Source organism: Plasmodium chabaudi, assembly GCF_900002335.3.
Source record: "Plasmodium chabaudi chabaudi strain AS genome assembly, chromosome: 14".
NCBI classification, from domain to species: Eukaryota; Apicomplexa; class Aconoidasida; order Haemosporida; family Plasmodiidae; genus Plasmodium; species Plasmodium chabaudi.
In genome coordinates this window covers 1,883,055-1,910,946 of record NC_030114.2, presented here as the reverse complement: position 1 = coordinate 1,910,946, position 27,892 = coordinate 1,883,055, and the positions used below count along the sequence as shown (strand labels likewise).

The 27,892-nt window shown below is 25.1% G+C and overlaps 7 protein-coding genes across 7 annotated transcripts; 5 read left to right on the top strand and 2 right to left on the bottom strand.

Annotated features, from left to right (window-relative positions):
* Positions 1–69: 69 nt before the first annotated feature.
* PCHAS_1451700 (splicing factor 3B subunit 3, putative) lies at positions 70–4,302 on the bottom strand (the record flags this gene model as incomplete). The annotated part of the gene is made up of 5 exons (XM_016799788.1): positions 70–207; positions 340–441; positions 563–709; positions 880–972; positions 1,081–4,302. 5 exons carry the CDS (start codon positions 4,300–4,302, stop codon positions 70–72), a joined length of 3,702 nt encoding a protein of 1,233 aa, XP_016655032.1.
* A 2,562-nt stretch (positions 4,303–6,864) lies between these two features.
* Positions 6,865–8,581, top strand: PCHAS_1451600 (CPW-WPC family protein; the record flags this gene model as incomplete). Its single annotated transcript, XM_740218.2, has 2 exons — positions 6,865–7,057; positions 7,179–8,581. The coding sequence occupies 2 exons, from the start codon at positions 6,865–6,867 to the stop codon at positions 8,579–8,581; spliced, it is 1,596 nt and encodes a 531-aa protein (XP_745311.2).
* A 1,448-nt stretch (positions 8,582–10,029) lies between these two features.
* Positions 10,030–12,948, top strand: PCHAS_1451500 (protein TOC75, putative; the record flags this gene model as incomplete). Its single annotated transcript, XM_733462.2, has 1 exon — positions 10,030–12,948. The coding sequence occupies one exon, from the start codon at positions 10,030–10,032 to the stop codon at positions 12,946–12,948; it is 2,919 nt and encodes a 972-aa protein (XP_738555.2).
* Positions 12,949–14,116: 1,168 nt separating this feature from the next.
* Positions 14,117–15,175, top strand: PCHAS_1451400 (conserved Plasmodium protein, unknown function; the record flags this gene model as incomplete). The annotated part of the gene is made up of 1 exon (XM_739102.1): positions 14,117–15,175. One exon carries the CDS (start codon positions 14,117–14,119, stop codon positions 15,173–15,175), a length of 1,059 nt encoding a protein of 352 aa, XP_744195.1.
* An 873-nt stretch (positions 15,176–16,048) lies between these two features.
* PCHAS_1451300 (microgamete surface protein MiGS, putative) lies at positions 16,049–18,404 on the top strand (the record flags this gene model as incomplete). Its single annotated transcript, XM_016799786.1, has 6 exons — positions 16,049–17,213; positions 17,358–17,526; positions 17,630–17,677; positions 17,776–17,885; positions 18,015–18,199; positions 18,297–18,404. The coding sequence occupies 6 exons, from the start codon at positions 16,049–16,051 to the stop codon at positions 18,402–18,404; spliced, it is 1,785 nt and encodes a 594-aa protein (XP_016655031.1).
* A 1,405-nt stretch (positions 18,405–19,809) lies between these two features.
* On the top strand, positions 19,810–21,837 carry PCHAS_1451200 (DNA polymerase epsilon subunit B, putative; the record flags this gene model as incomplete). The annotated part of the gene is made up of 2 exons (XM_741102.1): positions 19,810–20,771; positions 20,931–21,837. The coding sequence occupies 2 exons, from the start codon at positions 19,810–19,812 to the stop codon at positions 21,835–21,837; spliced, it is 1,869 nt and encodes a 622-aa protein (XP_746195.1).
* Positions 21,838–21,880: 43 nt separating this feature from the next.
* PCHAS_1451100 (helicase, putative) lies at positions 21,881–27,115 on the bottom strand (the record flags this gene model as incomplete). Its single annotated transcript, XM_733019.2, has 1 exon — positions 21,881–27,115. The coding sequence occupies one exon, from the start codon at positions 27,113–27,115 to the stop codon at positions 21,881–21,883; it is 5,235 nt and encodes a 1,744-aa protein (XP_738112.2).
* Between the last annotated feature and the right edge of the window lie 777 nt (positions 27,116–27,892).

Below are 27,892 nucleotides of genomic sequence, written 5' to 3'. Positions count from 1 at the left end.
AAAATTTAATATTATTTAAAAAAAAAAACATAAATTAATTAAAATGGCAAATATAATTCAAAATATATATTAAAGTATTTTATTTCTTATGTCTTCTAATTTTCTTAAAATTTCGTCTGGTGTTTTTTCTAAGTCGGATGCAACTTTTCTTTGAACGTCAAATGGTAGGCTCGAAAATTGTTCGCATAAATCGCCATCAATAACATGCTGTATAAAAAAGTATAGGCAAAATATGTGCATTATAAGTAGGTATATAAGAATGTGAAACAGGTTGATGTTTATAAAAAAGTAAGACCAACCCATGTTTATATTATTTCTTTTTTTTGTGTCGCTTTTTACCTGAACGGGGTGATAATAAGAACGAAAAAATATGTGCTCTCGTCCACAAAGAGCATGCTTTTCTGTTCTCAAAATTATTTCCAAATGTTGAGTCAGTTCCAGCTGCATAAAAAAAAAAATAAACATTATTGTATTAAAGAGGTACAAAATTGGTTGGCACTCTTGAGGTTTTTCCACCCATTAATGAATACATGAACATGTTTATTAGCTAGCCATTTCTTACCTCTTCCTTGTTATCATACGGAATAAATGCTCCTATGGTTCCCATGATGGTGGAATATATTATGCATTCACTGCTCGCAGGGGATAGCTTGACTTTTTGTAAGGAGGTCACGATTTCTCCAATATGAAAGCTCATGATGTGCTCCATCTGGATAGAAGAAATAAAATAATAAATGAAAGTATAAATAAAAACATGTAATAAAATTGGGTGACGTGAATAGATGCACATTATATGGTGATATATAAGGGAATCAATCCATATAATTTACAGTGGTTGATAAGGAAAGGGATAATTTATGTTTCGATTCATGCACTTACCTTTCTATTTTTTGTTGAACTACTTATTACTTCTCCTCCATACCAGCATTTGTTAGCTATTCCGTACTCCTCTTGTTTCGCTTCTTCGGGTACCTTAACAAAAAGGAAAATGACAAAGGTTATGATGAAATTGGTGAAGCAAAAAAAGGTAGGCAAATTCACGAGAAAATTGCTTGACAAAAATGCATGAGCAAGGCCTACCCTCAGTATGAAAACGGAATCAAACTTGTCCGCAGCCATAATAGTATGGTGATCCAAAATTTCCGAACATGTTATCCATCGAGGTATAATATCATCCGATATAAGTCGTATAACATTTTGATTCGAATCATAAAAAAATATGAGAACAGATTCTCTGATATCAGATGCAAAAATTCTGTCTCCAGAAACTTTTATTGAAACAATTGCTTCAGGAATATCTTTATATTCACATTTTTTTAATAATTTTTTTTTTCCTAATGCATATATTCTTAATTTATTTCCAACCGATACTATAACTCTGCCATTAAATGGACAAAAGCAATATGGTTGATCTTCAATAGGTGTAATATGCAACAAATTAAGTTTGTAATTAATATCATATGTATATACTCTTAAAGATGCTGATGGGACATTTCTATTTTTTAATGTCATATTAGTAGTGGTTCCGACTATTAAACAATGTAATGCTTCAAGTTCACAAGCACAAACACTTAAAGCTGCTTCTTCGAGTTCTAATGACACTTTATCTATAACTTGTAAGTTTATTGGGTTAATAATTTTAATACAGGATCCCCATTTACCTGCACCTGCTTTTGGAGTTCCTATACGATCATATAATAATTCTTCTTCCTCATTATCTGGTTCATCTTGTGGTACATCATCTTCTTCCCCTTCTTTCCCTTCGAGCTTAATATCACGTAATGCCTTTTGAATTTCTCGTTGGGTATTTTCATCATATGCATTATGGTCTGCTTCTATAACAGCCAGCATTTGTATATTTTTAATTCGCGTAATTTCTAGAGAAGTATCATTATCATAAAATAATGAAGGAAATGGTAATGGGACAATTTTTCTTGGTGTAAATGTTAAGGGTAAAATATTTTGACTAAAAACTTCGCCAAGTCTATAAAACCGGAAAATTCTTAAACTATTTCCAGATATAGCTACATAACCATCTGAGCATTGTTCAGAATAAAAAGATGATGCATATTCTAGTACATCATAATTTAATGGGGAATAAATATATTTCCCTTGATATACATAACATAGATATGTTTTTTCAGATAATACTAAAAGAGCTGGATTTTTATTAACTTGTACATGACATATTTTAACAGACTTAGCCCCTAAATATTTCGAATAATGATTACTCAATGTACCACATATAGGATCTATAACACTTCTTAAAAGTACTCCTGTATTTAATCCGATATTTAAATATAAAATAGTATGTTCTTTTTGATTACCCAATTCTTTCATTTCAGATATACAAATATCTTGAGGTGATGAATTATTAGGTAAGATATATGTAGATAGTTGTTTAAAATATTGATCTTTTTCAATTGATAGTAAACGTACTACATTATCAAGACATCCAACTGCTAAAAAGCTAGCTCTTAATTTATTTTGTTGTATTTGTTGTATTGATAAACATAAAATTTCTACGTTAATATTTTTTCTAAATATTTCAGTTAAAGTATGTGATTCATCAATTTCAAAATAAATTAATTCACCACCACTAAGGGATACTACAATTTGTGAACCATTAGAAGTAGCGGCATTAATTTGTTTATTTTTTGGTGGTACCCATTCTTGTACTATCTTACCATTGATATGTCGTATGCCTGTATCATATACTTGTATAAAAGAATTATCATATAATAAATTAATATGTATAGTTGTTACATTTGTTAAAAGTAAACTATCATATACTTCTTCTACTGTTTCACCAATTTCTAATATTAATGTATTTCCTTCAAAGCTTACAATAATATATCCATCATATTCACTTGAGTTATCTTTTTTAATTGTCCAAATATATTTAGGCTTCCCTGGTAATTCATTATTTGCTAGCTCTTCGATACTTAAGCCATGTTGTAATATTCGTAAAGAGGATCTTGGTCCTCTACCACATAAAGCATATATTTGTGGGAGACTTGAATTTTTTGCATCTAATATTTTCATATCAATAATTGGGGATAAAGAATATATTTGATCTACTAAATATAAATTTTTTAATTTTTGTGTTTTAAATGCGATAATTGCATTTTTTCCTGATGGATGGTTAGATGTACACATAGATTCATTGGAATCATTGCCAATACCAGAGAATTGATAAAAGAAATGATTCCCAAATTCTGCTGCTACAAATAATGCTCCAGATTTTAATACACATATAGAGTTAGCTATAGGTACTGTATCAAAATATTTACAAATAATTTCTTTTACAATACCATCTTCATGATTAACTTCTATTTTGTATAAATCTCCATATTCAGATTGTATTAATATAAAGAAGAATGTTTTGATTCTATGTATTGTCCAACAAACAATAGATATATTTTTTTCTTCCCCCACTTCTAATCGTCTTGGATATGAACAATATACATCGTCATGATCTATTTTTTTATAAACTAAATAATTTTCACAACAGACAATTAAACCACTGGGTCCTTGTTGACCTCCTGGTAAAGGTATTAATAAATGTGCAGTAATATCAATAGGTATTGTATGTTTTTTAATTACATGATTTAATCCGAGATCCATTTCCCAAAAACATAATCCTTTTTTAGGATATTCCATTATTTGTTGATCTTCATTTGGATTCGAACTTAATTGTATATTTCCATTTGTAACTTCTTTATCTAAAGTTTCATAATTTTGTTCGATCGATACAAACATTGGATTTTCAAACCCGACATTCAATCCAACTACAGCATGACAAATAGAATGAGACTTATGAGCTTCTAAAGGACTACTAATAGTTAAATTTTCTTTATTATCTCTATTTAATATATATACAAATTTTTGTTTTTCGATAGCACATAACATTAAAGCTCTACCTTTTGGATCTACAGCAATATATTCACCAGGTACGATTCGTCTAATACCACTTTTACCGTATGTTTCACAATGAACTCGAATAAAATCATTTTTTTCATCATCATATTTTAATATTACTAATCTTCCTGAGTCACTACCAATTGCTATATAATCTTTATTACTACCAGTTAATCGGAAAATTTCTAAGCTTCGAATTATACCGAATATATCTTTAGATACGATAACACTTAATTTCCCTTGTTTATCAGCTCTCAATAATTCTAATACTTGACCTTTTGCAACTATTATTTCGTGTGCCTTGGGCCCAGAAAAGTTTCCATACACTGTTCTGGTGATTGCTGTGGGTTTTTGCAAAGTTAGATGATATAGTATAGGCATTTTTTATTTATATTTTTTAAAATATGTGAATATATTCTTTAATATAATTACACTGTTTTTGGCAATATGGGGGTGACAAATTTGATTCGTTTTTTTTATAAAATCGATCTTATGTGTTGTATCGATGTGTACATAAGTATATGTTTATATTTATGTATGTGTCTTATTATTTTGTATGGATATATGTAAAGGTGCATGTGCATATACAATTATTGGGTTAGTATTGCACATACTGGACAAGGGGAATAATTATACTTTTCCCCACCCCCTATATCTATTATTAAATTAAAATATTTCTAACAACTATACAATTAAAGTTCGAAAAAAAAAGTATTACATTACTACTTTTTTTTAATCATCATTTATATATAAGTATGCGATTTATTTCACTTTTTATTTTCATGGGTATTATTTGCATAAATGGCTAGTTGTTCATAAATATATATCCATATATAAAATCATTTTACCCTATTTTGGCTATATATAATAAAATATTTATAATTTATGTTTATTATGTTTGTTTCTTATAAACTTCTGTTCTATGATCCAAATATATTTCTTTTTTAAAATCTCCTCTTGTTTATGTTTATCCAAGTTGTATAAAAAAATATTTCTATTTCTTTAGTCTGCTTATACTGATTATCATTTAGCTTGCTATGTTTTTTTATGAAAATCAAAATGGTATGGTGTATAACTCAAATTTTTATATGATTGATATGTGACAAATAGCTTTGATTTGATTATGACATAAGATCTTTGAAATTATTATTGTATATATGTAGATATATTCTCTTCGTTTTTTTTTGTTTACCTTTTCAAACATACATATAATAGGTTTGTTTGTGTTTGAAAGTATGATATACAGTTTTTGTTAAAAAAATAGAAGGGAAAATATTATTATTTAAAATAAAGATTAAAAAGTGCCCTCCTTTTTTTCGATTAAAAAAAAAATAATATTATATAAATTAGTATATATGTAAATAAATATTTATTTACATACCATTTTAATATAGCCAAATATTTATCATTGTTATTTTTTTATTGCTTGAAAACAAATGGTATTATAAAAATGTAGGCATAATTTCTTTATATCCTTTTTTCATGTTGCTAAGAGTATTATATAATATATGGATGGGTATATATTATATGCGTATATGCTACAGTATATTTTATATATAATATTTTCACCCTGAAGTAGTTAATATAATTTACATAATTTGGGCGTATACATATAATTTATTATATTGCATTTATTTTTCATTATATATTATGTTTATTTTATGAATACAATTTTGGGCACAAAAAAAATATTGTTTATATATATTTATATTGTATTTCTTTTATTTAATTTTTCTTAAGCCCTTATTTTTTTGTTTACACTATTAGGATGCCCTAATTTTTATCTATGGGCAAACCATATTTAATCACAGAAAAGGCGCCCCTTAGGGGTGTGGGAAAAAACTGATGAAACGGATGGAAACTGATGAAACTGATGAAAATAATGTGGGCATACTAATCATAGATAAAAATAGTTCATACTATTATCCCCATAAGTAAACTTATAAAAATAGGAAATAGAATAAAAAGAAAATTATTTTACTTATACACAAAATGTAATACTAAAATATGATTATTGAGGGTTTGATAAATATGGAAACAATATGGAGTGTGGTCGTCGGTCTATAGCTATCACTCTATGGCTGTTTCAATAAATGGGTCGGCATATTTGTATATATGTATATGTGTTTTTTTTAAATTGCTTGAAAAATTAACAAATATGATAAGTAAATTAGAAAAATATACATGCTAATTTGAAAACACTGACATGGTGAGTGTATACCTTTTCACTTTCATTCTTCCCAATTTAAACTCAAAACTTTTATGTAAATATACATTTCTCTTTAAATGGTCTAACCATTTTATTATGAACAATATGACTAACTAAATAAAAAAATACAATAACATAGTAATAGACATTTTATTTAAAAAATTTTGATATAATTGTAGAACTGAGTATTTCCCACTTAATTAAGGGAATGCGAAAATGTGAATATAAAATTTATTGGCCCAATTTTAAAGCCACATAATAAAGCATAGGTTAATTTTTCTTTTAATTATGGGAGTATAAATATGGCTATATATAGGGATTTCATTTATTTGGAAATTTTCCATTTTATGCAACAAAAGCATATACAATTTTGTTTGCATGTTTAATTACGGGTATTAAAAATGGTGGGTAGTGTATATACACGTATTTTTATGCCTTTTGTTTAATTACTTATCATTTGATTTATTTACAGAAAGTATTTGCAGCATTTAGTGGTGGGCAACACATGTGGGTTTTCTAAACACTTGTATGTATATGTCTTGATATGTTGTGTCATGTATTTATACTTTTATTTTATGCAATTGTGATATCTTTTTATTAATATATCAGTAAAATAATATATTTGTATGTATATCCCTAATATATGGAAGTATAAAATGTTTCTTCACCTCAATTTATGAAATATTTAAATAATCGTCGAAATGTTGATTTTACAACATATATTGTTTTATTTCATGTTTTTATTGGCTTTCTTTATATTTGATAAGGAATATGTTTTTTATGTACACTCTTTGAGTAATGACAAAAATAAAAATCTTAATACTTTAAATGCAAATAATGCTGAAGACAATTTTAGTGGAACTTTTTCCTTTTCTGATGAATTAGTAAATTCCATTTCGAAGACCCTGAAAAGGGTTCCCCTTGGAGGTTCGACTAGATAGCTATTCATATTGTCAACCTATTTTTGTCTGCATGTCTATCTATTTAGTTACACAAAGTGGTGCATAGCAACTTTTATTTCGGATTTTCGTTTTGACAAACTTTGCAGTGCTCAAGAGAAAAGTAACAATCGAACTTGATAAGGTAGCAAGGGATCTCAATTTGCCAAATCCGGATGAAGAAATATGTGATATTAATTATTCAGAATTATGTCCAGAAGGATGGGTAAATTTTGGGGATGGAAAAAATTGTTTAAGTCCAACGAATTATACTGGATCATGTAATAAAAAAATATCGTTTGAAAACAGTACCGCTATTAGTAAATATGAGTTTTCATTAAAATGCAATGTATCATGGCCTTGTATAGGAAAATGTATTGAAGACTTTACAAAAGAATGTCCTGAAAATTGGATTTTAAAAAAAAAGAATATTTGTTATGCTCCTAAAAATTATAAAGATATATGTGTAAAAGAAAAAAGTTTTATTAATTTTTCTAAATCTGAAAAAAAAATATGGGGAGATATATGTAATGTTAATTGGCCTTGTTATGAAAAAAATTATAATATATTATGTCCATTGAATTGGAAAAAAAGTCCAGACAATAAAAGTTGTATAGGACCTGAATCTTATACAGGTCCATGTAAAAATATTTTATATTTAAATAATTTAAATAAAAATGAAAAAATAGTCTTAAAAAATAAATGTAATATTGAATGGCCAATTAGTCAAAATGATGAACAAAACTTTGATTCATTTTTATGTCCAACGGGATGGAAATTATCACAAGTAGATAATTCAATTTGTATTGCTCCTAAAGAATATGAAGGTCCATGTGATAAACAAATTTCTTTATCTATGTTTAGTAAAGAAGAGAAATATAACTTTTCTAAAAATTGTCATGTTCATTGGCCATATATACAAAGTACAAAAAATAAAAATAGTAACCAAAATTTTAATTTACCATGTCCTGATAATTGGAATTTGATTAATCAAAATAAAGAAGAAAATATTTGTAGTGCCCCAAAAGATTATACAGGATCATGTCATAATATTGTCTCTTTTAAAAGCTATACTAAAGAAATGAAAGAAGCTTGGGCATATGCTTGTAAAGTCAATTTTTCATATGGTAATCTACAATATGAAGAAAGTCAAAAAGGCAAGAAAAACCAAAAGATATACGGAATACATAGTAGTAACAATAAGATAAATATCCCATCAATTAATAATGGACCTTTTGGTTCTTCAGGATCTATATATGAAGGACTAGTTTTAGATGCAGACAAAGGAATAGAATACGCTAAAAATGATATTAATAAATATAAATCAAAAAATAATATTATTGTACAAGACTTTGACAATATCAATAGTGAAAATTTTATTATTACAGATGAAAAGATTAAAGATCTTATATTATTAAAAGAATCAACTGAAAATGAAGAATTGAAACAAACTATTGATGACACAATAAAACAGTTAAGAAGAAAATATACTCTTTATGGTGAACTACAATAAATGAAGAACAAAATTTAGTATCCACTTTGTATATAATTTAAGCAAATAAAATTATATACTAATCAGGAGAATATAGGAAAACAATTTGTAGTATAACCTATGACATGTCTTTTATATGAATAGATATAAACCAATTGAACACATTGTAAATTTCCATTTCTATTTGTGAAAACAATGGGGCATAATAAACTGTAAATCTTCAATAAACTTTTCTTATATTTGAAAAAGTATTAAAGATATGTTAATTTTGTATATGCAGCTAGACATTTAAAAGAGTATTGAAATGTTATTTGACTTTGTAAAATATGTGTGATAAAAATTTTATCAAATATTCCTTTATAATTGGCTTTAAAAATATGATATAATTAAGTTTTATAATCTATATTCCTATTCAATATAACCAGATATAATTTTTTTTTTTCTCGTTATCCAAAAATTGAGGTGTGTTGAATTTATTTTCACATTTTTGAGAGAATAAATTCATATACATATATTCAAATTGTAAGTAAATGGATTTAAATTTTCATACTGTTTTTTTAATTTTTTTTAGACTACTAAATCTGTTAATTTGTGTTTAAATTTTTGTGTCACCATTGCACATAAAGGTGTGCATCTTATGAGAGAGTTTCCTCGAATTATTTCCTGTTTCCTATTTTTCGTTGTTTATATTTTTTTTTTTTTTTTGAAAAAGTTATGAACAAAATTTTGTTATAATACTTGAATAGGGTTTCGCATCCCTTCTTGCAACTTGTGCCAATGTTTAATTTAAATAAATGGAAATTTCACATTGCATATGCATATAAACATATGTGATATACATTATAGTGTAATAGCTAAATTCTAGGCTTAGTGAATAAAAAAAAAAAATAATATTTATAATTGAGCTTACAAAATTATGGAATATTTTAGGGCAATTGAAAATTGTTCTTAATTATATTAACAGGGAATGTATTTTTTTTGTGATAAAAAAAAGTGTTAATTACAAAAGAGAAAAGAAAAAAGTGTTTCATAAGGGATTCAATTTTATGTTTAAGTAAAATTTGATAATATAATATTAATGGGGGAATATATTAACAATTTTTTTATCAAATTTAGGAGAGTTACAAATTATTTTATCTCCTAGAAATTTTTATTAAAAAAAATCGAAGAAACCAAAAAAATAATCAAGGTATACGAAAATGTGATGACAATCCAAGGAAGTACTTAAATGGTGTAATCAAATTTGGTTATATGTAATTCTTTTTTTATTTTTTACAATCTTATTATGTAGCAATAAATTGGGGAACTCATTTTACACAACATATTTGCATATGTACATATTAAAAAATATATGTTATACATATATTTACACACACTTATGAGTATTTGCATATGCCGATATAAGCATACACACATTTACAAGTGCATGTATATTCTGTAGAACATTTTATGCATTTCAATTGAAAAATATGAAAAATGTTTCACACTTTTATAAATACATAATAGTTATTCTTATATACATTTTAGCTAGTATAAAATGTAATAAGATCAAAAAAACAGGATATGCCAACATACAAAATAAATTATATGGAAATTATCATAATGAAAGCCAAGAATATAAATATAAAAAAGTAAGTCCAAATAAATTATTTTATCTTGAAAATACAAATAAATTAAAAGAAATATGGAATAAGGTTAAAGGTGGTTATATACGTGACCCAAAAAATGGGAATGAGAAAAATGTCAAGACAGACTCGGAATTTAGTTCCTCTAAAAGTCCCATACAAAATGATACAGGTGACAATAATGAAATAATTAATAATGTTATAATAAATAACAGTACAATAATTAATCAAAGGGGATTATCAAATTTACTGAAACGTAATAACTTAATCACTATTAAACATAAAGACATTAATCAAATAATAAAAATTATCAATGAGTATTATATTCAAACTAATCATATTTTCTCCAATGTTTTGAAATATGAAATAAAAAATGAAAATGATAAAAAAACATTAATAGTATATGTCAACGAATTGATACTTGATAAAGACTGCATAAAAGTTAATGTTTATAAAGAGGGTGAAAAAAGGGACGAAACTAAAAGTGTGCAAAAAGAAGATGAACAGGTCACCGAAAAAACGGAAAAAGAGGAGTTGCCAAAAAAGGAAACATCAAATGGTAAACTACCCATAAATCTTCCAAATACAAAAGAACAAAACATGCAAAATAGTAATGTAAATAATTTAAAAGAAATAATTTTTGAGCGTGAAAATATCCTAAATAAGGATGTACTACAATATGAGCTAAGTGTAAAAAAAAAAAAATATAGCGATCGGGTAAAAAAAATGTTTGAAAAAAAAATGAATATAAAAGAAAGCTCGATTTTTGTTTGGGATGAAAAAATGTATGACTTGTTAATAAAATCTAATTTATTCAAATATGTACATGTTAGACTAATATTTGACAAAAGTATCAATAAGCATATATTAGAAATAGATGTAGTTGAAAATAAAAACATGATATTTATTCCAAGTATATCAAAAAGTTTTAATTCGATATTGGAATTTTGTATAAATTTAACATTTTCCTATTTACACAGTTTAAATTTTTCTGACAAGTTCAGAATAAAATTTTTTCAAAATTTAAATTACAAAAATAATAAACATAATTATGATATAATTTTTGTTAATGATACAATAGAAATAGAAAAACTAAAAAAGAATTTCCCATCATATTCCATTTATGGTTTTAATACAAATAAGGTCTACAAAAAAGAACTTAATAATTCATTTTTAAATGATTTTATAAATATTATTAACAGCCAATGTAAAAAAAAAAATGAAGAAAATAGTGAGCTAAATAATGGTAACAAAGAACAAAGACGTTTCAAAGGTTTTATACAAACAAAAGATATCTACAATTATTTGAATACAAATAAGTTTTTCATTTTTTATATTAAAAAAATTCATAATACAATTTTTGAATTAAAAGTAAAAATTAAAAAAAATGTATTACATAACTTTTTATGTTTTTTGAAAACACCGGACAACACACTAGCTAGCCAAAATTCGCTATCTTCTGGAAATACAAAAATTCGAAATAATTCCCAAATTAGTAGAATAGCTCAAAAATTTTTAAATTCTAAATATAATTATTTTATAAAAAGAAAAACAAATGATGTCTTACTTAATAAATTATATAATATTTATGGATCTACATTTAAATGCTCACTTTCTTTAAATGCATGTTCTTCAAATATATTTGAAAAGACAAAATTTTTAAATACTTTTTTTAATTTAAAAAATAAAATCGATTTGATTTTTTACTTTAATACAAACAAGAATTTTTCTGTAGACAGTTTTGCAAATATATCTTTGGACGAAAATGGAAATAATACAGCCAAAAGCATTAATACGAAAAGTTTTTATTCTTACTTATTATCCTATTTTAAAGATATTAGTAAAGGAAAATATTATAACATAGACAAAATAAATAATATACATTTGAATTACACATTTTATTTTAATAAAAATTATAAAATACCAATATCTAAATATGCTCTTAATCTCAAAAATGTATTTAAAAAAAAAAAATTAAACAACCAGGTTGAAGGAGTAGAAAGAGAAGAGAGGAACACACAACAGATTATTCAAAATAATATCCGAAATAAAATGAATTTAGGAACATTTTCCCCTTGGAATTTTATTAGTCTAAATGTAAGCGATATACAACTGTTAATAAATTTAGAATTTTCATTAACAAAAAATTTATGGAATTATAAAGGAATAAACATTTCCAATAGTAACAACAAATGGTTTGAAAAAAAACTTGCCGATATTCCATATGCTATATTTAACGAGCTATTTAATATGAATAATGAACAGAATAGACAATACAATTTAGAATTTTTCAAAGAAAATATTGAGAAAGTAGGAATATATAAGAATGATTTATCCGATAGTAGTAATTACACCATACATAATGTAAATATAAATGATGCCACAAATGAAAATTTAAATAAATTGAACTGTTCAGTAAATTATAAATTAGTATTCCCCATACTTTTTAATAATTATTTTTTAAATTTAATGAATATGAAGTTATATTTATTTCTTAATTATAATTTATTTGACAAGCCACAAGCAAATCGAAGCATATCTATAACCAATAATAAAAACAAAAATACAGTTACTTCAAATTTTCTTAAGTTAAATTATTTAAAAAAAAAACAAAAAAAAAAACAGATTCCATCATATGGATTTGGTATTATCTTTTCAAATATTAATGCTTTTTTGAGTTTTAGAATTCATTCTAAAAGTATGTTACCTTCCTTAGTTATGCAATTAAATCAAGATACATCCAAATTTAAATATTTGCTTTAACCTTTAAAATGTCTGCTTTTCAAAAGAAAGCAAAATTGAAAAGTTGAGAAAAAGCGGTGGCTTTTTAATTGCAAGTTGCAAATCAATGTGTTATATTATTTTTTTTAATTTTTATTTTTTTCTTCTTTTGTTTTTATATCATATTTGTGCCTACATTTTTACCAATTTTGTTTTTTATTTTTTTTTAATATTTTGGAACTTATACTAAACACACTGTCTTGTGACATTGATTTTTTTATACACCTTTTTATAAAAATATAGAAAATTGTAAAAACCTATACATAAAAAATGATGTAATAGGATATGATTAAACTTATTTAGCGATTCGATTGGTACTAACACAGAACAAAATATAAAGAATAATTTTCAAATTAAAATACAATCTCTTTATGTTATTATATATTTATGTAAAAAAAAATATGGCAACTGGGATTACCCCCATTATGTATGCATATTATTTATGAACCATATATTAAACAATTTCGGGATTATAAAAAAATAGGAAGCAACTACTTTTTATAATTTTTCATTTAATATATAATCATATGTATTTATAATATTTTTTTTTATTTCATTTTTTTTATGTTTCTATATTTCATCATTTTGTTCAATTTTTTACTCCAATTTTGTATTAACAAATGTATGGAACAGTAATAAAAAACCCTCGATGAAATATTATTTTTTTTTTTTTAAATTAAATTTGTTGCTAACCATTTTTAAGTAACAAGGAGTAACTGGGATTATATTAAATATGTAAATTTTTGATGTAGGAGTAGTAATTTTTACTTTACATTATATATTATGCATGTATATGTATGGCTACAGGGTATGGCATATAAGCATGTATAATTAGATTTGATAAGAAACGGAGTAAGAACCAAAATAAAATGCTATAGCCAACATTTGGAGAGAGCTCAATTCTTATGCAGTACCCCATTTTTTGCGTCCCTATTATTTCAGCATTTGCAACTTTATGTAAAACATACGAATCCCATATTTGCATATACACACATACCGCTTATTTATATGCAAAAAAAGGAAAGGTATTCTTTGCCTGAAGTAGAAAGGGATACACATGTACCTCCGAAATAGTACCGTTATATATATAGAAAAAAAAACGTGAAAGAAAAAATAATATATAGATAAGTCAGATTGAGAGATATAAAAAATGATAACCTCATTGGATGTAGTACACGAATTACTAACTACGATATATTACAAAATATTTTCAAGGAAACGAAATGAGATTGTTAAATATGATATTTTATTATTTATAGATGACTATTATTACTTCGACATTCTAAACCAAATAAGTCGAGATATAAATGAGCTAGATAAGAAATGTAAAATAATTGAAACTACTAGCTTTAATGAAATATTTACAAACTTTTGTAAAGATCGAAATTATATTATAAATAATAAAACATATTCAAATGATAATGAAAAGAGAATAGACTTTCTTCATGAAGTATGTTCAGATTTGTTATGTCTTATATATGAGCATAGCAAAGGCAGTAAAAACAAGAATGAAACAAAAAAGAGGACTATATCAAAATGTGTAAATAATAAATGTGAAAAAAGTGTAAACTTGGAAAAAATAAATAAAAATTTAATAGAAATATCTAATCTAATTAATTGTATAAATAAGCCAAATGATTGTATGAATAAAAATGATATTAAAAATATTTTAGATTTAAAAAAAATAATATTTAAAAATAATGACATAATAATAACGACGAAAATAAATCAAGAAAAGGAAAATTTATTAACACAAATATTAGAAAAATATAATAATGAATATGAATTAAGATATTATTATTTATTTTTAAATAATATGTTGACAATACAAACAATGTTTACTTCCCCTCTTGTTAATATATATTCAAATGATATTAAAAATATAATTAAAAAATTAATTAAAATTAAAAATGATATATATATACCTATAACTATTTATGATATACTATCATTCCAATATGAGCATATTATATTTAATAAAAGTTCATATGATAATTTAATTACGCCGGTAAAAAAAATTAAAATAGTAGACGATGTTATTGAAAGAGGAGGAATACCTACAGAGTTTACGAAAAAGGAAATTATAAAAGACCTTGTTAACGCAAATATAGCATTAAAAGAAAAGTATAGTAAGTCGAGAAAACAAAGTGAGACTGGCTTTTCCAATAAATATAGAGTTAATAATTATTATAATTCGCGACGTTATTAATATTGGTCCCCAAAAAATAATATTAAAAAAGTATATATATTTATTAATTACAAAATGTTATGAGCATTGATATGTGTGTGTTTCTATGTGTACAATTTTTATCGCATTTTCTTGCATTCCATTTTATTTTTTTACGATTAAGCATTATATCAACTAGCTAATTGTGATTATTAAAAAAAAAAAAAATTAGAAAAATCGTGCCTTAAATTTTACACTTTTTGCATACGGTCTAAATGCTTATGTACTACCTATTAGCATTATGATTCGCGCGATATTTATAATAATTTAGGATATGAAAAAGAGGTTAGGAATATGCACACACGCTTATATATTTATCTATCTATGTTCCTTAATTCGGGTGTGTCTTTTTTATATATGAGACTCATAAGTAGCATTATTACAAGGTATTTTAATTTAATTTTTATTTTAATTTTTAAAAATTAAATAATACTTTAATCGCGAATCAAAAGAAATACAGCGATAATATTGACGAAAAAAAAAATTTATTTATTATATTTTTTTACATTTAAATAAAAATATTTATATAAATATAATTTAATAAGCCTATTTTCATTTTTATATTATAATATTTTTTTATTAGTTTTAATTATTTTTTAATTTTTATATTCTTTTTCACATCTTTTTGATTCTACAATTTTTTTCACCTATGCTTTTCCCATAATATTGACTTTACAATATCATGATTAAAAAGAATTTCTAAAACAAAAGTGCAATTCACTTTGTTTTTGTTGTTGTTGTTGTTTTTAAGTGCTCATTATATAAGCACAGACAGCTATATGCGCTTAGCCATACACACTAACACTTATACATATAATATACATACATACATTTTCTGAACAAGCAATATACAAAATGTCTCAAAGATATATAGTACTCCTTCATTGCGTTTTTCTCCTCCTGAGTTTGTTTAAAACAGATTGCTATTCATTACAATCTCACAGCAATTCGAAAGCAAAGCATTCTCACAATAGTGGCTGTGTACATGGAAAGGTTGGAGTTTTAAGAAGCATAGGAAAAAGAGATCATAGGGCAAATAGTTCTTTCTTAAGGGTACAAGATGATGAAGCTACCGATTTCTATAATCTCAAATTACATGAAAAGAATTTTAGATGGAGTTTACCTTTAGCTTTAGGATCAGAAAAATCAGTCGTTGATTTAGTTTTAACACTTGGTAATTCATCTACTGCATTCTATTGCCATGATGAAACAAAGCCCGCTTCAGAAACTGATGTATTAGCATATGATTTATCAAAGTCCAAAGATTTAAAATATGTTGATTGCAAAAGTGCAGAATGTACTGAAATCTTAGGATCTAATAAATGCTTAGTTTTAGATGAATATTTTAAACAATTAAAAGGATATACCTTAAGAAAAAAAAATTGTAAAAGTAAATTATGCGATTATGTAACTAGCATGAACTTCTTAAGCATGAACGACCCATCTGTTGATAAAAATGCATCTGTATGTCCATTTGATCACAAAATTGATAGCGAACAAATTAAAGGGTTTTATTTTAATGATTCCTTTTTAATTAATAAAGACAAAAAAATAACATATGATTACTTTGGATGTATAACAGAAAATAAAAGTTTAAATATTAATGCAGATACATATGGTGTTATTGGATTAACTAATAATCATCAAGCTGATAAGAAATATTCATCTATTTTAAACTCTTTTGTTTCAAATTCGGCATCAAAAAAAAATATATTTGGTTTATGTTTAATTGAAGGAGGTGGATTTATTTCTTTTGGTGGACATGACAAAGCAGCTTTAGGCCCTGTTCCACCTCCAAAAGAAGCAGTAGATACAGCTTTAGATACAAGTGATTATGATGATTCAGATTTGACTTACAAAAATACATTATTATCTGTAAATGAATCCGATGGTTTGATTTGGGTCGATTATGCTGGACCAACAACTGAATCATACAAAATAAAAGTAACAAAAATCAATTTTAATGTAACTGATGATAGTTCAGAACACAAAATTGATAAAGAATTTACTCTTGACACATGTAAGTTATATATTTCGTATGGCAATATAAATCTATGACTTTGGTGAAAGGGATGGAGACATATTGAAAAGTGTAGTCTCCGTTTTTTGTTTTACACTCCCCTATATATGACTACAATATATTTATACTTCTTTTCCTTTTTAGATGACTATTTCATATCATTACCAAAAGAAGTATCAACTAAGCTTACAGAACAAATTGATAAAATATGCAAAGGCTTAGGTGAAAAATGTAAATACACTAAAGAATCTGGATCATTCCAAATGGCAAGTGAACACTTAGGTTCTTTCCCAATCTTAGAATTTTCTTTCGGGTAATAAAAAAAAAAAATTTATAAAATATATCACTAAATCGGTAGATACTTTATTTTTTTTTATTAAACTTTCTCATCATTTTCGTTACGTTTCATTTTTTAGTGAACACAAAGTGATGGTCCATCCACAAGATTACATAATAGATAACGGGTAAGTTCTGACTAGCCAAAATGGATAAGCAAGCATATATACATAAGTAAGCAAATAAGTAAGCTGTCTCACCCATATTTTTCTCACACCTTTTGCAGAGGCAACAATTACAAAGTTTTAGTAAAACACGCTGAAAGCAATGGACACCTCGGAGTTCCATTTTTCTTAAACAAATACATTATATTTGACAACGAAAAAAAAAAATTAGGTACACACACATGAATATGTATATACATATAGTGATGGTGCTATTTATAAAATGTATTGAACTTGTGTATGGCTAGTAGAAACGAATAGGTATGTAAATATTTGTTCTTATATAATTTTAAAATTTCAGGTATTGCACAATCTAAATGTCAAACCGCCAACGCATTTGAGCCAACCCCCTCTGCTGGAAAAGTACCAGAAAAACCTAAAGTACCAGAAAAAGATAAAGTACCAGGAGAAGTTATCGTAGTACCAGGTGAAGATAAAGGACCAGGAGAACACAAAGAACCAGGTGAAGTTGTTGTAGTACCAGAGGTAAGTACAAAAATGAAATTATAAATACAAAAATTAATTTCATACAGATTATAAGTATACATAATTTATTATTATTTCTTGTTTCTTCTTTTTGAAGGATGGTGAAGATAAAGGCTTTTATGAAAAAAATAAAACAGCCATATTAGCAATTTCTGGTGTTGCAATTTCAGGATCCATTATTGGAAGTATTTTTTATCTTTTATAAATTAAATAGAATTTAAAAGTATATGATTAAGATTATTTAATCAGCGCTTTTTATCAAAAAAACACAAAAAAAAATATATCTATCTATTTAAGTGTGTAAACGTGTGTGCATAATAAAAAAATAAAATCCCATGGAGAATATCATAATGGATATATAAAATCATAGAATGGTAATGGTCATAAAATATGAAACAATTTAGGCATCTGGGAATATTATTTTCAAACTTTTCAACTATACACATATTCTTTTTATTATTTTTCAGGTCATAGTATCAAAATGTAAGAAGTTAAAGAGCCGTGAAATATACTAGCATTACTTTAGATAGTAGAAAATATTTATCTGAACTTGATTTGATGAAATATTAGCAAAGCTAGTGTACATAAAATATAAATTTATGTCGTGTTTGAATAATTTATATGATTATACTTATATATCCATTTTTATTTATTCACTGCTTTTGGGACACATTTATGAAATATATCGTTTTTTTTTTTTTTTAATTTATACTAATAATATATTCATTACAAAACTGAAATGAAATTAGAGAAGCTTAAATTCATAGAAAAGATTCAAAATTTTTTTTTTTTTTAAAAAATATGTTAAGTCGTTCTAAAATACGGATATATATAAATGTGTATATAATACGGAATAATTTGTGTATTGAAAAAAATTTATAATATTTATAATTATATATTATACATAAATAATTCTCTTTTTAAAGATCGTCATTTTTAAATATAATTTTTTTTTAATTATGAAAAGGTTATTTTTTTATTTTAAAAATAATATACAATTTAAGCAAATGTGAAAATATAGTCATAAAACTGCCAAGCTTGCTATAAACACAATTTTTATATAATTTCCATTTCATCTCTTTAAAGAGGTTCAAGCATATGCAGTAAAAATCAAAAGGAGGAGCATACTTACTTCAACTGCGCTCGGTTTAATCGGCATCTTTTAAATTTTCTTAGCTTTTCTTACCTTTTCTTAGCTTTTCTTACCTTTTCTTACCTTTTCTTAGCTTTTCTTAGCTTTTCTTGCCTTTTCCAATTGCCCCTTTTGAGGCGTCCTACCCTTTAGTGTGCACACAAAACGAACCATCAATTTAAAACAATTTAATATCAAAGACAAGCATATCAGAATCAATGAAAGAAAAAAGTATTTCCTCATGCAGAGACACACACACTAATAATATTATTTGCATAGATAAAAATTTTTCGAAGCTTGAATTGTGACTACCTATGTGCATATCAGCCAAAGGGATATAAAAACGTTCTTTAAAAAGAGGTTTAAAAATAAGGTAGAGAAAAAAGTACATGAATAGTTATAGATATATGTAAGTCTTTCCCTTATATATGACAATATATATATGCTAGACATTTTGAACTATTTGAGATATTGAAAAATGGATAGCTTCATAAGGGAGAGAATTATTGGAAGTGTAATAAAAAGCCATGATATAAAAAACATAAATTTGTACTTAACTAATATTGAAGAACATATTATAAAAATAAAAAATGAAGGAAGGAGTATAATCGACGAAGTATTTTTAGCTTTTAACGGATCAATAAGTCATATATCTTTATATTCCTATTTATATGATCATAATATTAATGTCGATTTAGATTGTTTAAATATAATTTATGAACATAGTTATATAGAGGAAGAAAAATTAGTTGAAGAAGCTAAGGATGATAAAGTTGTTGAAGTAACAAAATTTGATTCAGATCTTATGTATTACTTAGTAAAAACATATAAAGAAAACTTTGAAGAAGAACATAATTTAACTGTTAAAGATATTGAAAATATTATAATAGAATATAAAGAAAAAAAATATCAAGAGACAATTAAATTATATAAAGATAAATATCAAGATGGTATAAAAGTTTATAATACATTTTTAGATTTAAGCCATTTTTATTATGATGAAAAACGTATGAGATTTTTAAAAAAAAAAAAAGAAGGATCTATAGAAAATTATAATGAATATATAAATGCAAATGCAGATGTAGAATTTTATGATTTAAAATATCATATATTAAGTAAAAAAACAAAAGGACATCCATCGATTCTATTTTGGTCTGATGCAATTAATGAAATACATATCAAAGACAAAACTATTATTACATCTGTTGATGCTGTAAAATTAACAAATACTGATCATCAACATATTATCGGAATTTTAGGATTAAATAGAGATGGTGATTTAGTTATACAAGGTATTAGAAATGAAGTGAAATTAGTTATTAACAAGTCATGTGTTATAAACCATGGAATATATTGTATCGGTCATGTTATACTTGTTCAAGGCCGAATAAAATTAACAAACAAAACATTTTATGCCACCGAAATAATGCACCCCCCCAGGTAAGACTTTGCATTTTACTGTGTCGTTGCACCGTTATGTAAGTTCATCATGCCCAAGTGCACCGTTATGTATGTTCATCATGTCTAAGTGCACCATTGTGTATGCTCATCATTACGCATGTAGTAAACAATGAATGCTGACCTTTCACACCTTTGCAGAAACTACCATGACGAAAAAAACGAAGGAGACCTGTTCTACAATTTTGAAAATGAAAAAGATAAAATCGGGATGACAGAATACGAACTAGTCGTAAAAAATAATGACAAAAGTCAAAATTGGATAATAATGCATGATATATATTTAGATAATCCTTACACCTTTGAGATATTAGAAAAAATGTTTTCTCTTTATGTAACTACATACCCAGATAATGAATTACCTGTTGGATTTATATTAATGGGAGATTTTATAAGTTTAAAATTTGATTATAATAAAAATTTTAATAATTTATATATTAAAGGATTTGAAAAATTATCATATTTATTAATATCAAAATTTAAGTTAATTTTACAAAATTGTTATTTAGTTTTTATTCCTGGAAAAAATGATCCATGTGCATGTAAAAATAGTTTGCCTAAACTACCTATTCTTCCATATTATATTAAAAAGTTTAAAGAAAATATAGAATCATTTTGTCCTTGTGAAGACAGAATAATATTTGCAACCAATCCATGTCGAATCCGACATTTTAATACAAAAATGATATTTTTTAGACACGATATATTAAATGATTTGATTTGGAGTGCATCTATAAATGCAACAGATGATAATAAACAAAATCTTCAAAACATATTAACATCAACAATCATAGGTCAAAGTCATATATATCCAATACCTCATGATAGTCGAATATTAAAACGATATTCCCCATTCCTATTTATATATCCTCTACCAACTTTTATATGCATATCCGATAATACATGTAATAGTTTTATATCCTATGCATCAGAAAATACTAGTGATTCCATAATATCAAATTCGGATATGTCATTTACAAAAAAAAAAGCCTTTACTGTGTATAACGTTTTACAGCATGAGGCAAAGCGATACATCGTTCCTGTGTAGGCTAAGAAGCAGGCATGGGCAGCAGCTATTCCTTTCCTTTTTATCAATCGTAGTAATATATTTTCGATTTTGATTTTATGTAACTCCAGATTTTATTTTTTTGAACAAATGCTTGGTGGGCAACAATTATTAATTGATTTCTGGATCGACTTAATGCAACGTTTATCCTGTTTTTATTTTCACAAAAATAATCGAACGAATCAGTAGCCGACAATAGTTGCTCTGCATGTTCTGCTGTTTTTTGAATTTGTGTGGTTGTATTTTTTTTATACAATAACTGATTTTTATAATGTGCGTTAGCTTCTTTTTTTTCCTGCTCTGTTTTGTTTATTGTATATTTTTTTTGATCATCAGGAAAAAAAGATAAAACACATGAAAATAAAATAATTTCTTTTTCAATACCTTGAAAAGAATCTACTGTACTAACTTTTATTTTTTTTAAATTGTCATAATTTTTTGATAATTTCATTTTATTTTGAATATAAATAGCTTGATATCTAAATAAAGAAATTATTCCTATATTATCTGGATTTATTTTATTTGAAACCATATGATCACAAATATTTAAAATAATATTTGCTTCTAACACATTAATAAAATAAGAATTACAATGTATTCCTTTATATTCTTTTCGTATAAGTATAAAATTTAGATGTGCATTATATTTATCATATATTATATTATTTTGTTCTGTACATTTTGCATTCTTAATACAATTGTTATAAAAAAGATGACTACATATATTGCTTATATCTGGGTGACATCTATATTGTTTATTCATTATTATTAATTTGTTAATACATAAACTAGTTTGTTTATACGGTTTAATATGGTTACAACTATTGTCGTAGTGCAAATTAAACATCTGTTCATATATTTTACTTTTATAATTTGAATACTCTAGTTCGGTGAGTTTGATTATTTTGTCTACTACGGTAGTTATACTAATATTTGCTTGAGCATCGCCATTTTCAATGGCGTCTTTCTCTTCTTTACCTTTCGCATACTGCTTTATGAAAAAATACTTAATGAATAGCTCATTTTCTATAAGTCTTGAAAATAAACTACGACATAAATCACTTTTGCTTTTTATAACAAATCCCAATTGCATAATATCCCCTATAAGTATGATTCTTTTTATCGGATATTTTATAAAAAACTTTAAGAGTGTCAATTCGTCAATTTGAGTGCATTCATCAGCAATTAAATAATTAATACTATCTTTAATTGTATTTAACTTTTCAAAAATATATAAACTTTTACATGTTCCTGCTATAACTCTTTTATTTTTATATTTATTTTTTAAAATCGAATTTGTTTTTTCTTTTTTTAGTACTTCAATTAATTTATTTATGTCTGTTATTTTGTGTATTTTATTTGGTTTGGCCACCCCATTTATGCTTGGATTACTTCTGTCGCTTTCGGCATCTTTAGAAATTTCCTGTTTTTCTTCCCCCTGTTCTATATCACTTACCTTATCAGGTCTATTCCGGTTATTATATTTTACGCTGTGTTGGTTTAGTGAATGTTCTCGTTCATTTTGGCTATCATTTAAATTTTCACCTTTCATAGTATTCGTATCAAAATTTTCCAAATATTTTTTTATGTCTTCTGCATTTTTTCCCTCCTTTGATGTTATACTAATAAAGTTTGTAATTAAAAAGACATTAATTTCAGATATGCTACCTATTCTTGCAAAATCATAAAATTCAAAATCTCGTTTCAATTTTAAAAGTATATTATCAACAGCAAAATTGGTATTACACATTAATATTATTTTTTTTTTTTCATCATTTATACTATTTTTAGATTTTTCTTCTTCTCTTATTTTGCTTAAAAGGGATTTATATTTTGGCATACCATTTTCATTTAACTCAGAATTTGAATCATATATATATCCCTTTTCAGATTCCTTTTTTTTCCGTTTTCTTTCTTCCTTCACCAGTTTTTCTTCATATCCTAATATTTTATCTAAGTACATAATTGTATTGCATATTAATGTACTTTTCCCAGACCCGAAAATTCCATTAACTAGTATGCAGCTACTTCCTTGTTCAGTTTTGTCAGCGTGCTCAGTTTGGTCAGCGTGTTTATTTTGGCTATCTATATCACTCGCCTCTTCATTTTTATATTCAAACCAGTTTATTACAGATTGTATAATTTCCTTTTGTTTTTTATTTAGTTTTTTATTATTTTGTAAATTTTGAACTAACTCATTTTTATATTCAATACTAGCATTATTTAACGGTATCAAATTAGTATGGGACTTTTCTATGCAATCCTTTACTCCCATTCGTTTACCAACAAAATTGTAATCCATAGATTTGTCCTTACTATTGTTCATGTAGTTTATGTAGTTTATATTTTTGTGAATACTTTTTTTATTATAACATACATTTTCTTCTTCTATATTTTTGTAAAAATAAAAGAGGTGTTTCAGATTATCTAAATGGTCAGACAGTTTAATAAAAAATAAACATTTTTGAAAACTTATGGATTTATATTTTTTTAAAAAATAAAGAAACTCTTTTGATGTTAATACATTTTTTTCCTTTTCAAATAGTTCACATATATATAAGAAGGTTTCAAAATTTAAGGGAAATATTTCCATATAATTATTATTAAACCCATTCCATTTAGTATTAAATAAAAGTAAGTCGTCCTTATGAGTAGTATATACATTATTTTCTTCATAGTCACATTTTTTTCTTAACATAATTATATGATTAGTATTTATATATTTTTTTATATTATTTCGAACTTGTGTTATTCCATTTTTTTCTATCAATATTCCATTGTCTGTATTTTTTTTTAAAAAATATTTAATCCCTGTATTCTTTTCATTTTTTGTATTTATAAATGCTCCCTTCCCATATTTGTTGACGTTCCCGTCTTGTAAACTGCACACAAGTTCAACATCTTCCAATAATAGTATATAATTATCCTCAGTATTATTTTTATAATTTTTTTTTTTTTTATATTCTCCCGTAAAATCTAAATTAGTCCCATTATTAGTGCCACTATTAGAAATGGACTTTCCACCCATTTTAGGAAAAGGATCAAGGTCTTTGTTTTTTGTATTTATGTTTTCACTACCATGTTTTAAGTTTGAATTTTTATGTGTATCACCTTTTAATGCATATATTAAATTATCGTAAATATACATATATTTATTTGTTATCTCATAATATATCTGAAATAGTGTAGCATTCATAAAACACAAAATATATTCTGACTTGTTAATAAAAAAATTGGGTATTTTAAAATGTGGTAATTCATTTAATTTATTTTTTATATCTTCTTTTTTTTTAGGAATAGTTATATAAACAGGTAAAAATAAATTGTTCCTATTAATATTTTCAGCATCACTTATACAAAAACTATTATTATTATTACTAAAGGAAAAAATATTATTAATTTTGTATACGTCACAATATAAATTTTGTTCTAAACCTAAGGAGGTTAATTTTTTGTCTGTTTCAAGAGCTGTCTTTGTTTCCAACACATGAAGGGATGCATCCTTTTTCGTTAAAATTGAGTTATTCTTTTTTTCGTTTCCATTTTCTAAATATGCATTCTCATGACAATTGCTAGACAGTGAATTAGAAACATTTTTTTCATAACTATCATCATATTTTCCATTATTGTCCATTTGTCTATTGCTAATATTGCTATAATCCTTTTTGGGATTATCAGAATGTTTTGCATTTTCTAAGGATGATAACCGATTTATATTGCCTGACTGTTCAGAATTATTATCCCTTTCAATGTTTCTATCTTTATTATAATAGTTAATTAATCCGGTGTTTAATTTTATTTTCATTGAGTTGTTAAAAACATTAACATGAGAAAAATGATTTTTACTAACAACCTGACCAATATTAACTATTTCTTCATATTTATCACAATCGTCTCTATTTCCAGAAAAAAAAACAATTTTTGTATTTTTTTTCTTTTCTTCCTTATCACAATCATAATTTGTATGAAAATATAATTCACATTCATTTTTATTTGTAATATGTATAGATCCATTTTTTTTATCTATAGAGTTGTCTTTTGTTTGTTCGTTACACTTCTCAGAATTTTTTTCTAAATTATTTTGATTTTTTCCTTCATATGCAATATTATCATAATTGTTATTTTCTTTAGAAAAATCCAAATTTCTTTTTCGTGGATTTGAGAAAATTCGATTTTCTATCCCTAAATTGTGTTCATTGTTTTTATAATATTCTATTTTTTGTTGGGGTTCCTTTTCATCATTATTTTTTACATTTGTACTACTGTTTTTGGATATCCCACATTTTAAAACACTATGAAGATTAGTATTGAATTTATTTTTTTTAACAAAATTAGATGGCTCTAAAATATTATTACTACCACTGGATGGTTTGTTTGAAAAGTCGTTATAAACAATATATGTTCCAAATGGCATGTATTCTTCATAAATAATATTATCTTTTTTTTTTACAAATAATTTTTCTTCAATAAAATTATATAGTTCTATTTCATTCTCTTTATCAAGTATATACCCATCATACCATTTGGTTGTATTTTTTTTATTAAATAAATGATTGGTTGTATATGTTATACTTATCATGTTTTTCTTATCTATAGAACTATGCTTTTCTTTATTTATATTACTAAATTGTATTCCCACATTTTCTATTATATTTTTTGTATATTTTTTATCTTTTGTAATATTTTCGATTTGTTTATTGTGCATATTTTTCAATTCATTTTTTTCGGGCTCTTCGCTTTTATCTTGGCCTGGCTCTATTTTCCTAGGCACTTCAAATTTCCTATTAGTATGTGCATATTTATCTACTCTTTTAGATGGAACTAATATCTCTTTTGGCTTTAATATCTCTTCTTTTTCTATCTGATAATTTTTATAATTTTTATTAAAATTGATAGTCTCATGTTTGTTTTTTATTTTTTTACTATTTGTGTTGTCATTTTGCTTAAAAAATTCGTTTCCTCTTTTCCGCGATTCATCATTTATAATTTCATTTGTTATTTCACTTTCAACATAATTATAAATATCAACAAATTGCACTAAATGATTAGATAACTCGATTTCTTCTTCTATGTTTCCAAAGTCTATGTTGTTACTAATAAAGCTTTCCACGCAGACTCTATTTGAATTTAATAGGTATATTTTCGTTACACCATAGCTAACTAATATTTCACAGTATCCATCTTTCCATTTTTTATTTTTTTGTGTTTTCTGATGCGTATATAAGCATTCGTACGTCCTCTTAACTGTGTTGCAAGACATTCAAGGCTAGCTGGTATGGCTTATACATAAAAAAGATGACAATCCCAATGAAATGAAAACAAAATAAATATTCACGTATAAATAATCCTTAATATTTACAAAAAAAAGAAATTACAAAAAAGGTGTGTTAAAAAATATATGCAAAAGTGATACCAAGTTACACATTTAAAAAAAACCAAAAAAATTCATAATCAAATTGCGTGTGCTTATAAAAATTAAAAAAGTAAAAAAAATAAAGAATTAGGAGATTAATTTTCAAAGTTTATTTTAATATTTATTTTATTTCGGAAGATAATCATTTTTTCTTAATAAGAATATAATGATATAATAATATATATTTTATCCTATTGTTTAATTGCATTTATATTTATACACTTCCCTTGTAAGAACATTCAATAATTTGTATACCCTAGTTATATGCAATAAATTGTTGCTTTTCCTTTTGTTATAAAAATATAGTTTATTGTTATTATTTTTATGAGTTTTTTTTTATGAACAGCCATTTTTTTTCAAAATATGTTAATAAAATATTTTAAAAAATTTGAATAAAATGCCATAAAATATATGAACGTTCATAAATATATTATATATATTTTTTTTATTAAAAATGTTTATTATATTCCACAAAATGAAAAAAATTCGAAAATATATACAAAAAAACGGAAAATATAATTATGATATAATAATATTGGTAGTTGTTATAAAGTGAAACTACCAAATGTGTAAGCGTGTGTGTGTGGATGGTATAAATATGGATATCTATAGAGAAATCCATGC